This window comes from Poecilia formosa, unplaced genomic scaffold, assembly GCF_000485575.1.
Source record: "Poecilia formosa unplaced genomic scaffold, Poecilia_formosa-5.1.2 Scaffold142, whole genome shotgun sequence".
NCBI classification, from domain to species: Eukaryota; Metazoa; Chordata; class Actinopteri; order Cyprinodontiformes; family Poeciliidae; genus Poecilia; species Poecilia formosa.
Window position 1 is genome coordinate 52,326 of NW_006800081.1, and position 15,490 is coordinate 67,815.

At 43.8% G+C, this 15,490-nt stretch overlaps 1 protein-coding gene across 2 annotated transcripts; it reads left to right on the forward strand.

Moving 5' to 3' along the window:
• The first annotated feature begins 1,643 nt into the window (after nucleotides 1–1,643).
• On the forward strand, nucleotides 1,644–15,401 carry cramp1 (cramped chromatin regulator homolog 1). Of its 2 annotated transcripts, none has more exons than XM_007562833.2 (20): nucleotides 1,644–1,763; nucleotides 3,556–3,932; nucleotides 6,264–6,463; nucleotides 6,548–6,701; nucleotides 7,165–7,248; nucleotides 7,699–7,747; nucleotides 7,842–7,927; nucleotides 8,160–8,283; nucleotides 9,300–9,381; nucleotides 9,532–10,413; nucleotides 11,367–11,550; nucleotides 11,673–11,839; nucleotides 11,937–12,011; nucleotides 12,115–12,196; nucleotides 12,387–12,497; nucleotides 12,632–12,798; nucleotides 13,520–13,706; nucleotides 13,873–14,040; nucleotides 14,343–14,488; nucleotides 15,085–15,401. In XM_007562833.2, exons 2-20 carry the CDS (start codon nucleotides 3,557–3,559, stop codon nucleotides 15,196–15,198), a joined length of 3,438 nt encoding a protein of 1,145 aa, XP_007562895.1. In that variant the 5' UTR covers nucleotides 1,644–1,763; nucleotide 3,556; the 3' UTR covers nucleotides 15,199–15,401. The 2 variants fall into 2 exon arrangements, with proteins under 2 accessions (XP_007562895.1, XP_007562894.1); XM_007562832.2 differs by lacking the exon at nucleotides 1,644–1,763 and adding an exon at nucleotides 2,902–3,168.
• The last annotated feature ends 89 nt before the right edge of the window (nucleotides 15,402–15,490 follow it).

A 15,490-nucleotide genomic window follows, 5' to 3' on the forward strand; every position in this document is an offset into this window, starting at 1 on the left:
TGGTCAGCGGTCAACTGAGCAGCAATACGGTTCGCTTGGTTTTGTCACCCTGAGAAGAAAATGCAGGCGACTGGCGGAGTCTAATTTCCTAAGACACAATTGCTTATTGTATTTTTATAAGTTTTACATATTCGAAAAGTTGATGCTTCAGTAGCTTCTTGACCCTGCAGAAACGACACTTATACGTGTCCACTGTTATTGAGAGTGGCAAGTTTGCTTCGGAAACCAATGTTTTTGAGGAAATAACATTACAAAGCTCTTTACCATATGCACTACAACCTATGCTAAATTGCTTATATATATTTTTTTTATGTTTACGTAAAGGTGTCTGCCATATTGTGAGTGGCAAGACCCCTTGGAAAAGCTATTTTTTTCAAGGCACGTATACTTAAACTGTCTCAGATGTGTAAACAGGAAAAAATGAAACTTACAGTAATTTGAGTTCAACATAATCATAAAACACTTTTTAAGATTAAATTTCTTTAGTGTTTTGTGGCATTGTCTTTTAAACTATGTGACTTGGGTCAAATGTTTTGGCATTTTTCCACAAGCTTCTCCCATGCTGGAATTTGGGGCCATTTCTCAGCAGAACCTTGCTTATCTTTTTAGTTCTGCTCACAATTTATTTGCTCAGACTTAGATCAGCTTTGTGTTGATTAACCAAAACACTGATTTTGTTGACCTTAAGCCACACACAACTAATTTGATTGTGTGATTAAGACCGTTGTCTATGGGAAGACCCATTTATTTCCATGTATTAACTTTCTGATTGATTTCTGGAGATGCTGCTGTAATATTTGTTGATAATGTTCTTTCCATCTAATTTTTGATGTGCACCTGTTCCCTCTGCAGCCAAACACCTACACACCATAATGCTGGTTCCCTCAGTAGGGATCAAGCCTTTACCATTTTCTTCTAAAATAAGATTCACAAGTGTGCCTCTGTGACATTCAAAAGTAGCAGACTGACCTCTGAGAAACTTCTAAAGTCATGACATAATCATCTGGGCTTCAACAAATGGTTCTGAGCAACAGAGATTTTAGGCATGTAAACATGATTAAATAAAAACTTCTCTACAAAATAACCGCCCTAGTGTTGATTTTTAAATGATATATTTTATCATTTATTCAGTTAATATTGAAATATCTCACACTGTAACCACAGACCAGACAATAAAACAGTTTTACTTAAAATCCTTTAAACAGAACATGCTAAAATACGCCACTCACAATATGGCGGCGACTTTGACATACGATCCGAACCCTTACGGAGAATCTACTGCTCTTTCGTCTGCGTTTTTCGGGATACGCCTATAAAAAATTCAAACATATCCTCCAGATTCCACCCGTTGAATTTTTGGTGGTCAAAAGTCAATCTGGGAGGAACTAATTCTGGAAGAAGGAATTTTTTTTTACAGTTTATTCAATAAAATGTTGGGATACAACACGATTGGAATCAAAAGAGTAAAAACTGCTTTTGATCTTCAAAGTTTCTGATCGGACAATTCACGGGGCATGACAGGAAGAAAAACACAATTGGTTCTTTGTGAGTCTTCCCTCAACAACGGTTGGCGGATCTTGCTGTTAGTTAGCTTTCAAACCGCCGCCCTCCTAAACAGTGGACCAATCACGGCTTTTGTTTTGAGTTGTAGTAGGCGGGACTTCGCGCCTCCCCGGGAGCTGTCATCGGCACCAGGTTGCAGACGGTTAGCAATGCTAGCCTCCCTCTCGGTTAGTAATACCATTGGGAAGCTTCAACTTCAGGTAATGCTTCAACTCAGCTGCGAATTATTATAAAACTAACAGGGTTGGGATCTATTTTTCAAAACTGTATTTTTGTAGTTAGGCGGTTTAGCAACATTTTAGTGTTTTTTCAACGACTTAGCGTTAACGTTAGCTAACCTAACAGCATTAGCAGCTATGCTAGGTAGCACCTTATGCATGTTGAGAGTTCTTTTTAAAATGTTTTTCAGTGCCCATATAAAGAACAATTCATGCGAATAGCTCATTATTACAGAACCGTAATTCTTCTGTGTGTTTTTAGCATTGTATTATAATAGCAAATCTGTTGAGAGAATATAGGAAGCTCAAAGCTCATTGAATAGTTGCATGTCAGGGATGAAAAATGGTTTTTTAACTTTGTGGGATAACGTTCGCTTTCTTTGTGTAAGTGTTTTGCTGACATACGACCAGCTTTTAAGAAGGTTTTAAAGAGGTGAAACACGCAATTATTGGCGCACAACTCTGCCTTTGTTGCAACTGTTATAAAATACAGGAAGATAAGTTCATATAAAAACTATATATATATATATATATATATATATATATATATAACAGTTTTTGACCCTCTGAATGACCAGTGTTATGTTTTACACCTGATCAACCATAAGGATTTAAATATTTTGTGTCACCTTACAAAGAATGTGCTGCCTCTTCATTTTCAGATTAGGCATGCTTAATTTTTTTTAATATAAATATATTCATTTGTTTCTATTTATTTTACTGCAGTTTGTACTGCACAACTTGGGTAATATAGCACAATTATATCGCAGGATTACAGAAGATTACACAGAATGAGAGAACTGATTTTTCTTATTGCACTGTCATTCAAGGGTAAAATGTCTGGACTTAATGTTTCATTTGTGATCACAAAGATTGATTGGCGTCCATTTGAGAAATGTATTAAATATAAGTAGGGGAATACTAAGCAGTAAATTTAAGCATTAAATAAAGCTGAAATATGTGTGTTAAATAATTTGTAATGCTGATATAATTTCTGCAGGCGATTGTGACGTATTGTCAAGTCTTATATGCAGTCATGTTAGTGTAACTATGCATACTTCTCATTTTAAACGGGCTCGGCTGACTGAAGGGTTTGGAAATTGCTCATCCACATCTGAAGATGCATATATTAAATTTGGAAGTTGTTTTCTATTTGCATTTATTATTGCGAGGGAAAAGCTCATCGAGTTATGTTGTTGCTGATAGAAAACAGTTGAACTGCGCAGAGTTCAGCTCAGTCGAAGCAGGAGCAAGAAGAGGGCAGGCAGCAGAGGGATCGCTTTCGGCTTTATTATGCTCAATTTGATCGGTAATTGCCAAGTAAAGCGGTCGGACTCATGGTGAAGAGAAAGAAGACGTGTTCCACCTCCGAAGAGCTCGAAAATGGGTAAAAACGGGGTTGAAATAAACACTTTATTTAGAGGTCGAATGCAGCGACGGGCTCCTCTCGTCGTCGTTTCTGCAGGGCGCTAAACTGAAAAGCGCTCGCGTTTGAATTTAGTTTGATTTATTACGGATATTATTGCATGTTAAAGACGAATGATTCTCGGTAAAACACCCGCGCCAGTCGCCAAACAGCTTCCGTTATTAATTTCGATGTATTTCAGTTTGGTTAATTTATAAATTTGGCGTTGTTTTGACGGGACTGAAGAAGGGATTTGAAACAAACAGCGGCGGCCATGTTGAGAGACAGTGACCGTCGTCTTTAGAAGTTAATTTTGCCCAACGCTTCGCTCCTAATTGAACAATTTCCCTCTGAATGTGTCCCTGGCAGCATGACACCGGGCTCCAGGGAGGGGATCGGTGTCGATGGGAAGCCGAATCCGTCCAGAAGGCTCGAAGGCTGCGACGAGGAGGAGAGCGGAGAGCAGGCGAGCGACGAGCGCAGTACAAAGGGAGAGGAGCGAGTGGAAATTCTTAATCCATCAGCCACGGGTCCCAGCTCGGGTCCGGCCCCGGTCCTCCCCGGATCCCCGCCGGACCGGACCGGAACGGGTTCGAACCAGCAGCCCCAGAGCTCCGCGGAATCCACCCCTCCGTGTCACGACCAGCATCATTTTCTGCGATCGAGCGTCCGACCTCCCAGCAAACGGATACGGAAGGATTCAATCGGATCCACCATCAATGGACACGGCGGGGCAAAATCGAAAGGTACAGCGGCTGATCAGCCCAAATAAAAAAGTGGGCAGAGGCTGGATTAGCAGGTGGTCTGCTCCTACTTTTAGTCGTGTCACAGCAGTGTGTGTTAAAGCAGTGTAGTTTGTTTATCTTTGATGTGTAAAATTGAGTGTTTTTGTTGCTTTTTTAACCCCGGGTTCACTTCTGGCAGCTCCAGCTTAAGTTGAAACATCATTCTATTAAAAAAGGAGGAGAGACCAGAACTTACATTTCTATCAGGTTGTTCCCGACTATTTGCAGTCACACATGCCCAGAAACTGGCAACAATGGCACCGTTAACACACCTCCATGGAGCTGCAGAAACCATATTGTTTTTCCCCCCCCCATGAACATGGAAGGAAAATTACAGCTAAATAAATCAGAATATTTTATGTCTGTAATTGAATTTTCATCTTGGAGAAGCTCGTATTAGATTATGTGTGTTAGTTTAGTAAAAATACAGTTTATCTTAAAAATAGAACATTACGTAATCTTTCTTGTGAAGAAATTTTAGCCAATTGAAGAGTGCTTGCTCGCCACTTTTTTTTTTTGTTTTTTTTTGCATGAATTACTGCATCAATGCAGCGTGGCATGAATTTCATTAACCTGTGGTTCTGCCAAAGAGTTGAGGAAGCCCGGGTGACTTTAGCAGCGACCTTCAGCTCATCTGCATCGCTGGTTCTGTTGTCTCCCACCACCTTCCTCCTGGATTTAAATGAGGTGGCTGACTATTCAAGCACATGGTTTTCACCTTGTGTGTTGGTACAAATGGCAGTGTAAAAAAGCTTTTTCTTTTCTTTTTTTTCCTTTTTTTTTAATGATTTTAAAAGAGATGATTTTACATTTCCGTGGAAACGTCACATCTACTTCTCGATCCACTGATTCAGCCTGTCGCAGCAGTCCATGTTTCAGATTTGGTGTTGCCAGTTGTGTTTGTATTTCACGTTTCACGCAGGTCAACAAAGAGCGGCAGCAATAAAGTGCGTTTTCAGTGTGGATGCTTTTATGGCTTGGTGAATCATTTAATCAGTCCGACCATCACTGCTGCCAGTAACACTGGAGAAATCCGGTGCAGTGATGTAGTAATGCTGGCACTGAACAACATTTTGGATAATATTACATTTCTTATCATTAATTAACCCACATTTCCCGCACTTGTGTTTTGTTTTGTTTTTATACGTCACTGTCCCTGAGTTTTAGTATCTCCTTCACTTTGGACACTAAGAATCAATCCATCTGGACAACTTTATTATTTGGCATGTTGAAATTGAAAGCATTATACATGAAATATTGATTGAACAAAATGGAGTCTTTCTTCTTTTTTTAAGGACAGCCAAGTTTTGGCTACTTTCTGTAGCAAACTTAAGGGTTTCTGTTTGGATTGGATTACTAACAGCTATTTATCAGGCTTCCTTCCTCATTCTAACTAAAGGCAGATTTTATCACTTTGATTTGTGCCAATAAGGACGATTTTTGTGACCAGTTCAGAGTAAATATGTACAGGAAAATCCAGCTTCTGTGCATTTTGAGATGCTGGGTCTGAGCTGCTGCCGTTTAGGAAATTGTTCAGAAGAAGGCAGGTTTGCTTTGGCTCTGGTTCATATTTTTTCTTTCTAAAAGCAGCTCTAAAAGTGTTGGCCCTTTAGATCAAACCGAATTAAATGTTTAGAGTGAGAAGAATTGGTCCGCTTTAACAAGTTTGACTAATGGCTTTCCTCCACTTACTGCTGGTTGAGGGGGAAAAAAAGCTGCTATTTTCTTGTATGCATTTGTTTGATGCTTTAGCCATAATATAACTCTTATTGATATTGTCGTGCACATCTGTTTTTGAAGAGAGCTATTTTAAGCCGCTGCCTGCTTGCATTCAAACGCGTTCGCTTTAGGAAATGAACCCCACTTTTTCTGCCTGAAATCTAGTTTGCGTAACGTCACAGTTCTGAAACCTGAACTGAGATGGTGCGTACTTTAATGACACCTGGCGTTGTGCTCGGGTAAAAATTTGGCCAGTGGAGCCCACCATGCGGTTGCTTTTGGACCAGTTCGTCACAGGCCTGGCTGAGGGGATTGATTGCTTTTCCTGCCTGCTTGCCAGAGCTCAACCACAGAGATGTGAAGCTCTGCAGGTTGGACGCTGTAGTGAAAGTCTGCGGCTTAGTGGGCATTCATTTTAACATCCTCCAAATCACCTTTGTTGTGAAAATAGTCGGTTTTAAGCTTTAAAAATTAGATGGGCGGCTTAGCCTAAATATCCTGGTGTTTTTAAGTTGATCTGCTCTTTTGGGTCTTAATATCAATTGAGTTTCTCTCTGTTTCTGTGGATCACAGGGGCAGAAAATGGTTCCTCTTCCCATGGGGCAGTGGGCCAATCTGTGGCCAGCTCCACAGGAGGCGTTTCCAAGACGCCTAAGGGGGGCCAGGGGCCCGCTGAGAAAGAGGAGCAAGGTGGGAACCAGAAGAGAGCCCGTCGGCAGTGGGAGTCTTGGAGCGCGGAGGACAAAAACAGCTTCTTCGAGGGGCTCTACGAGGTGAGAACTCGCACCAAGAGCGACTTTGCGAATCCCGCATGTGATTTCCGTTTTCCACTCATCGTCGCTCTTCCTGTCCCGCAGCACGGGAAGGACTTCGAGGCAATCCAGAACAACATTGCAATGAAGTACAAAAAGAGGGGGAAGCCGGCCAACATGGTGAAGAACAAAGAGCAGGTCCGCCATTTTTACTACCGCACCTGGCACAAGATCTCCAAACACATCGACTTTGCCAACGGTGAGATTCCCTTTCTTGCCTTCATCCACAAACGCTGGAGCTGACAGGGAGCCGGTCAAATCTGGAGGATGTTTGTCATCGTATCTGACCTGTTACGGCTGCTGGAGCCATCAAGTTGGAGCTGTTTATCACTTGAACGCGATGTTGTTAGATTCAGCAGGCGGACAAGGCCGTGGTTGAGTTTCCTGGCTTCTGCTTGGGGGGGTCCTCAATGTTCATGAACGTGCATTTTATTTTAATGAGACCTTTTACAGCACATAAATTAAACATGAATATATTTAACATCTTCTGTATGGCATTTATTCTCTTTGGCCAGACTTCCCTTTAAGCACAAGATAAAGAGGTTTAGCAGATAAGGCTGAAGCCGTGTCCTCTCTGTGTTATGGCTGGGTTATCTTTGCGTAGCATACGCAGTGCCATTTGCATCACACATGTGACACGTGTCCCGTCTTTTTCTTTTCAGTTTACTCCCGTGTTTTGAAAAAATCGTCCCAAGAGCTGTACGGCCTCATCTGCTACGCCGAGCTGCGCAAAAAAGTCGGAGGACGTAAGTGGGAACCGTTCTCCGTGTTGCAGCGACTTGCACAAGTATCTGCAACTCTTCGGCTGTTTCACATTGACTTCAGTCAATTTTGATTGGGGTTTTATGTGACAGACCAACACAAAGCAGCACCTGAATGTGAGGTGGAAGGAAAAGAAAAACGATAACATCTGTATCTACCGCCGGTCCCCGTACTACTACGCATATTCCTGCTGTGTAAACGTAGCCTAACTTTTCTGCTCAAGTTTTCTGAACAACCAAGAATGATTACATAAAATTATGGTCTACGTCGTGTTGGTCTGTCACATAAAATCCCAATAAAATCAGGGGAACTGTGTTTGTTAGATTCATTAGGCCGGGACACGAGGGATGGGATTAAACCTGTCACGGGGGACAACCACACCTCTGGGACGATGACATAACTCGCTCTCTGGTTTGTTGTTTTGCGTTTGACAGTGATGGATGAGAAGAACGTGGCAAAGCTGAACGAACTCATCCAGCAGGGGTAAGGATTCATCAAGAGAACTGACCAGTAGTTAAATTAACTTTTACTAATAAAAACAAAAAAAACCCAAAAACAATTATTTCTGTTTACATAGAGCCACCACCGTGCGCTCCAAGGGGAGAAACCTCCGGATCAAAGCCCCCATGTGTCGCGCACTGAAGAAACTCTGCGATCCAGACGGTGAGCATGCAAACACCAAACATGCTCTCCACAAAACGGTTAAACGTCATCAAATAAGAATAGTTGGAATAATCACTTCAAAATGAAAAATAAAAACAGAACTCCCTCTACAATTTTTGTCCACATTACGCCAGACGGATGAAATGCTAGCGACTGTCTGGCCGCTCTCATTCTCCATGTGTATAAAACTAAAGGCCGTGTTCATTTCTGCCGCTCGTTCCCGTTTCTGCAGGGGTGAGCGATGAAGAGGATCAGAAGCCGGTTCGTCTCCCTCTGAAGGTGGCGGTGGAGCTCCAACCACGCAGTAACCACTCCTGGGCCCGTGTTCAGAGTTTGGCCTACAATCCTCGCCTCAGGTAGGAGATGTTAAAAAAAAAACAAAAAAAAAAAAACATATTATTATCCTAAAGTTTATATAAATCAATGTGTTACATCTGGAGTCACGTTGCCCTGCTACTATTTAATTCTCTCATTTCTGTAATTCGTGATGAGAGAAAAAGGGAACATGACTGGTGTCGTTTACTAGACGTTTCTGTTTAAATTTTCCAGCTGCGAAGTTCAGTGATTCATCACCTTTTTTTTTTTTTTTTTTTTTTTTTTGAAAAGGAAGCGGTTTGATTTCCTGCTTGAGTATTTTCATCTAGTTTTTCACATGTTCCCTGTCTGCAGCTGTAGCACGCTTCTGAGGTTACAGTTAGGCTCCACTTAGACATTTGTGTACAGTAATCATAGGCATGTTTGCCCCATTCTTTAATGATTTATTAGAACATTTTTTCTACAATTATTCCAACCCATTCAGTAAATTTCAATGTTGTTGAAAAACCTATTTATTTTTGGAGCTTTGTGGTTTAAGTAAGACACATTACACAGATGGATATTTTCTTTTATTTCTGTCAATTTTGATGTAATATTTCAATTTTAAATGTCATGCTTTCATTAAATATGTCAATTAGTATTCTGCTTACTAGTAATCAAAGGCAACTCTAAACAGGTGGGTTTTTAGCCTTGATTTAAAGGAACTCAGTGTTTCTGCATCTTTGCAGTTTGTTGAAAGTTTATCCAGATTTGTGGGTAGTAGAAACTGAATGCTGCTTCCTCATGTTTGGTAAAATTATTAATAACTTCTTATTAATAATAATAATTTCTATTATTAAATGTAAATACAATTTATAGACACCCTTTTTATTTCCGATCAAAAAGAAACTTGTTGGTTGAATGAAAATAATTTGAAACGTAAATCTGCCAGAGGTGTGAATGATTTTGGGATCGACTGCGTCATGTGTGTAAAATCTATTATGTAAACGAGGCATTCTTTATCGCATCAACTTGAAAACCAGCAGCTAAATGTTTTGTTTTGTCTTTTCCACCGCAGGATGGTGGTGGAGCTCCACAGGAAAGTCTCCTGCCTCATCGAGTATCTCAAACAGAAGTGGGCGTACCAAGACCAGCGAATTGTATCCTAGAAAACACATTGCGTGTCGCTGTTTGCCACTCCATTTCAGAGGCCGTTCATGAAAAGCCGCCTTTGCCTCATCGCGCTAAAGATCCCAGAGTGTGTTTTTAATCTGCGGTGCCGTTTGTTGTCCTTAACGCCGTTTCTCCAGCTGAAGAGTCTCATGGAGAGGGAGGCTCTAGAGGGCGGCAGCAGCAGCAGCAGCCCAGACTCCCGCAACAAAGCTCAGCAGCAGGAGCTCACTCTGTTCCCTGCCGAGAGTAGCACCCTGACCACGCTGCCCGGCGTGGCTCGGGTGGTCCACTCCAAGGCCTCCTGCACCGTCCATTGGTTAGAGAGCGGCAAGAGCCGGCCCAATGCCAAGGAGCTGCCGGCGGTCCAGATCCTGGGCATCCAAAGTGCTCCGCCTCCGCGGGGCGGCAACAAATCGGGACGGGGAGGTTCCACAGCTGCTGCTGCCAACGCTTCGATGGCCATCCAAGCTGATGCTCGCCGGACTGAGCCCCCCAACCCCGAACCGTCTCCGGACGGTTCCGGAAAGGTGGAGGAGAAGAAACCTCCCTCTGTTTCTGTTTCCTGTCAGCAGACAGAAGAGGGCAATGGGACGGGTTCTACAGAGGCTGGCCCGGAGGTCAACGGCGGTGCAGAAACCCAATCAGAGCAGTGCAAAGAGGAGCAGCAGTCGGGCGGCTCTTCTTCAGATCTAACCCAGGCTCCGTCAGCGAAACCCACGGCGACCAGCTCGGAGGAGAGCGCGTCGCAGGGCGCCGCACCGCCAGCTAAAGAACGCAGCGTGGAGCAGATCAGAGAGGAGGGCTGGAGCGCCCGCGACGCCGAGAACGTCACCCTGGCTGAGCTCTATCTGATGTTCGGGAAGCCGGGGAAGCTGCAGCTGGAGTACGAGTGGCAGCCGACCGCAGCTCCTTCCGGCAACCAGGAGAACGGGCAAGAGGCGCCCAAACCCAACAGGACACACAGGGTTCTACGCTGCCTGCTGAAGCTGGTTTCCACCGAGATCAACCCTAAACCTCTGGTAAGGACCCAAACATGTAACAACCTTTATACATTATAGTTCCTGTTTAAGGTTAAAGATAACCAGATGTTTTCTGGACAGAAGTGTGTGTGGCTTTACTAACAGCAAAGAGTTGAGGTGCTGGAGATGCAGGGATAAAAGGTTGAATGTAGAATGATTTGGATCAACCTTAAAAACAAAGTGTAAGGTAACAAGTACAGAGCACAACTATGGCGATCTCAATTAATTAGATTTCTTTCATTTCATCACAAAGTATTTATTCGTGCTTCACGATTTCAAGACCACCAACACAAGAGAGCACTAACTCTTAACCTTTTAAAGGTTTAACACAAACCAGAAAAGTTTTTGTTGTTAATGATCTTATCCCTTGTCCACACGCAGGCCAGGTCTTTAAAAACACTGATATTTTCACCGCATTGTTTAAAAAAATATATTTTTTGGTTTCAGATTGGTTTCAGAAAAGTTTTCATCCACATGAATCTGCACAAATCTGCCCCTAAGTGTTGCTTTAACCATGCCACGCCTATAGGGGGCAGTGTAGTGCAGAGCTAAAGAATGTCAGCCAATCAGATTGCTTCAAAACAACCACAACTTCCTGTTAGGAATTAAACATGGCTCCAAGAGAGCCATTTCTATGGAAAGACATATATGTTGAACTACTTATTAGAATGCAAAGTTAATAAAACACAAGTAAGTGTGTGGATATATTGACACATTGTTTGTCACAGGCACACGCAAACACAAATATGGAGTTTTCTCAAATCTCCACTTTGGTCAGAGTTTTTATAAATAATCGTTTTTAGCGATATTAAACTGAGTTTCCATGTAGACAGAAGGCCAAAGTGAATGAAAATGCCTCAGTTTCCCCAGATATCTGGCTACGTGCTTGTGTGGAGTAGAAACACCTGAATTGGTAATAACATTTAGTATCGATTTGCATTTTTGATCCGCAGGCTCCGGAGGTGTGCTCCACCGCCACGTCTCCTCTTAAGGCTGGTCCGGATGAACAGAACCAGACGCTAACGCCTCCAGGGAAGAGTCCGGTTGCAGGCGTCCGCAGCCCCAGCTTCGCCCGGCAGCAGGCGTCCGTCCGGGGCACCAGGACCCACCCGCCAAACGCGGCTGCTGCCGCCTCTGGTATTTCTGACTTTCATGGCACCGATACGACAACAATGTCTGGAGCCGACTGGAAACTTAACAGTTGTCGGAGACGGGAAGCACACTTACTCACAGCGTTTCTGTTTCCTCGCCTCCCCCAGGTGGGCGCAACCTGCCTCGGTCTCTGCTGGGATCGCCTGGCGACGGCGAGGGCAGCGTGTTCGCCGTTCCCACCACGCTGCCCCCCAACAGCTCGCGGCACAGCCGGATGTTCTCCCCCAACAAGGAAGCCCAGCTGGCCTTCAGGCAGCAGCTGGACTCCATCAGCGTAAGAGCGAGCAACGCATCACTTCGACATCCTGTTACATGACGTCTTCATTCGTTCTCTAAGCCCCAGTACTAACCCGGGTGCTCCTTTCTTTCAGATGCAGTCAGATCTTTTCCTTTCCAGACAGAGAAAACCTCGGAACAGGCAGTTGCGGAAACCTCTCGTAGTTCAGGTATTAATGGAAAGCCCAGCTTGATATTTCTGTGCGGATCTGTAAAAATGAGCCTGACTGGTCACTTAAAATCTTAATTTTGTGCATTTTTTGTGGTTCACAGCGAACCCTTCTGCCCAGGACGACAGGAGACACTCCTCAGCACGTCTGCTCCTTCTCCATTCTCTCCAACTCCTCCGCCACAGGTACTTCAGACACGTTTTTCCTCATAGCGATCTATATTAGTAAGTATATTTCCAGTTCTTGGGTGTTGATGGGTAAAACTGCTTATTTATTTTTATTTTTTTACGTCGCAGTTAAATAAATGGCTCGATTTCCTCTTTTACAACAACAACTTCAAGCGCCTGCTCGCTCACTTCCTGTTTCCTCCCCCAGGAACCGGATCCTTCCGGCCAATCAACACTCGCCTGGCTCCGACCTCCCGCCCTCCCATGACCAAAACTTCACCTCCTGCGTCCAGCTCAGCAGCACCCAGCCAGCTCTCCAGTACGAATCTTCACTCAGCGATTTATTTCACAGCATGACTCCCCCCCTCCCCCCCCAGTCTTGACACTAATTTCAGTTCCCACTGATGTTCTCATGCTAATGCTGAAATGTGGTGCACTCCGTGTTCCTGACAGATGCTCTCTCAGGCGCCATCGACCTGGCAGCGAAGTCCGCAGGCATCATCCCAGGCAGCCCCTGTCGGGACTTGGATTCCCTGGCTGTCAACGCTGCCGTCCTCGCAGCAACACCCATTGTTGATGCTGCACCAGACGCCCAGCTCCTCCAGCAAAATGTCCCAGAGGTACGCAGCCAGCACACACACACACACACACACACACACACTCAGATATTCACCAACACCTTCCAGTTGATCTCATTAAAGAACTGATGCAATAAATGTGCAAACAGGCTTAAAGGTGTTTATAGGTTAATGTCAAGTCATGATAAATGCTTTTCAGGGTTGAAATTATGGAACTGGAGAATTTTGCACATATAAAGAATGTTTAATACTTTATATCCCTGCTTGTTGTTTGCATGATGGATATCTGCATTTCTTTTGCACCGATTGAAGCACTTTGTGTTGGTTTTTATAAAGAAGATCGTCTCTCTTCCCTTGTATCCCATCTCACTTCCTTCTTTCCTAGATCCTATCGTTCTTTCATTTCTCCCTTCTCTTTGTGCCCTACGTCTTGACCTTTGTTCATTGCTTGTTTACTGTTTCATACAGGTTCTGGATTTAAATGAGACCCATTGTAGAAATATTGTAGCTTTTGCTCATCCTACATATATGTGGTTAAGATAATACGTCCATCCCTCAGTCCGTCCAACCTGAAGACTAGAAATTGCTTCTGTAGCTGTTTCTTTTTGTATTTTAAAAACAATAAATTATAAATTCATGTTGGAGTCTTTTTACATGGAAAATGTGTCGCTGTTGAGAGCCGCCACAGAAACATCTGCTCCACGCCGTTTCCTACTGTGTGTTTTATCACTGGGCTGAATGATGACGGTCATCGTTTCCACAGAACGGCCTGCCGCCTCCGTCTCCTGGCGGGGCAGGCAGTGGGGACTCCCTCCTGTCCCCGCCCAGCGTCGCCTCGCTCCTCGACATCTCTCTGCCCGGCCCCCCGGAAGAGGCCCTCACCCCCGGCGAGCCCCAGACGCACATCAGCGACTCCATAATCGAGCTCGCCATTAACTCAACAAACTACGGTGCGTGTCGTTCAGACTCCCACATGCCGACTCTCTAAAAAAAGGGAGAACCATCAGAGTTCTGTGATAGAATCTGAGGGATCTTTCCTGCTGTTGGTTTTTTTTCCACCCTTTTATTTGCCTTGTTATTGATGTGGTAATAAAAACATGTCGTGTTTTCCTGCAGGTGAGGAGGCTGCTCTCTCTCCAGCCAAGCTGGGTAACGGCGACCCCTCCAAGCTGCTGGCCTCGTCTCCCTCGGTCAGCCCGTCCAGGGGCTGGATCCCGTCGCCCAGCCACGACCCCCAGTGGTACCCCAGCGACTCCTCAGACTCCACGCTGGGCTGCCTCCTATGTAAGCCTTTTTTTTAACCTGCTCATATATAAATTATTCCTTTTTAAAAAGCTTGTTGTTTCCACAAGGTTAGAAACGTGTCGGTTAAATCCAACATGCTGCATCATCTTTAAGTAAAATCAGAACAACAATCATAGTAGGAGTTAATTTTTAAAAAAGCTCTTTGCTTTCAGGTGTTTATACTTTAACATGTGACAGAATCTCAGCTGCGATGGCCAAAGATCGCAAAGATTCGTTCCTCATATTTGCTGCTCTGAATAGTCACTAACCCGGCTGCTTTCCTTTTCTTTTTCCCCCTCCAGCCAGCATGGTTTCCCCTGATAAGAGCAGGCGGACCACCCTGACCCCCTCTGGCCCCTCAAGCGGCACCGCTTTGCTCGGTCCTAGTCTCCTGGACTGCAACTCCCATGACTCCTTTCAGTCCCGTGGCCTTCCTGACGTGGCAGAGGTGAAACAAAACAAAAAACAATCTTCCTCATCTCGTTTCCACATTTACTCATCCTCAAGTCGTCTCCTCACATCTCAGTGTGAACAAAGGTGGTGACTGGTGACGACCAGCAGAACAAGTGTTGTAAACTATTAGTGAATGTGACTCATCACTTATGATTTAACCAGCTCTTTAGGCACTTTTTACCGTCCAAATATTAATTAAAAAATAAATAAATAAACCAATGGATTTCCCCTACACTCTGTTGATGCTAAGGCGAGCAGAACGGGATGAGCTGTAAACATTTTGATGTTAAAAGTATATTTTTAGATACTTTTAACATCACCTTTGCTACAGATGATCAAACATAAAGAAATGCCACATTATTGCATTTTAGTCAATAAATGTCTATTTTCTGATTTAATAAGGAATTGAATTGTTTATTTGTACTTTTTATGTATTTCTAGGATCGTGGTTAGATGGAAAAATCTGCAGAATGTGCTGATTTTTTTTATGTTTTCATGCGACTGTCAGAATAATCGATTGCTAATATAATCATAATTTGTGGAAGTAGAACTCAAAATTATTTTCTTTTTTGTTGTTGTTTGGGATTGCAGATGGACACTCAGCTTGCCTGCATGATGAGCGAGAGCAGCGTGGACTACATCGCTCGCTTCAATGACCTGGCTCAGGAGCTGGCCGTCACCGAGCCCTCCATCCCTCCTCCGTGATGAACAGAGCCATCTGGAGGACGCACGGCTGTCCCTCCGCCTCGGATCGCCGTGGAGACGGCCTGACCTCCCCCCCTTAAAGCCATCCCTGCCCTGGAGTATAAGTGCAATAATAACAGAGGAACCTGAGCTTCCGGTTTCCTCTGAACTGTTCTTTAAGGTAAAAAGAAAGAGAGAGAGAGAAAAAAAAACACCCTTTAAAATCATAAACACTTTAGATGAATCACCGTGTTTACAAAACACAGCCTCATCTTCTAGGAACAAAAATATTTCCACCAGTCTGTCTCATCCA

Bases quoted from the DNA above. Each gene is read 5' to 3' on its own strand.
- cramp1 (XM_007562832.2), top strand. From the start codon at position 3,119: ATGGTGAAGAGAAAGAAGACGTGTTCCACCTCCGAAGAGCTCGAAAAT. The intron at 11,840-11,936 runs GTAAGAGCGAGC...CCTTTCTTTCAG, and splicing joins AGCAGCTGGACTCCATCAGC to ATGCAGTCAGATCTTTTCCT. The intron at 14,489-15,084 runs GTGAAACAAAAC...TTGGGATTGCAG, and splicing joins GCCTTCCTGACGTGGCAGAG to ATGGACACTCAGCTTGCCTG.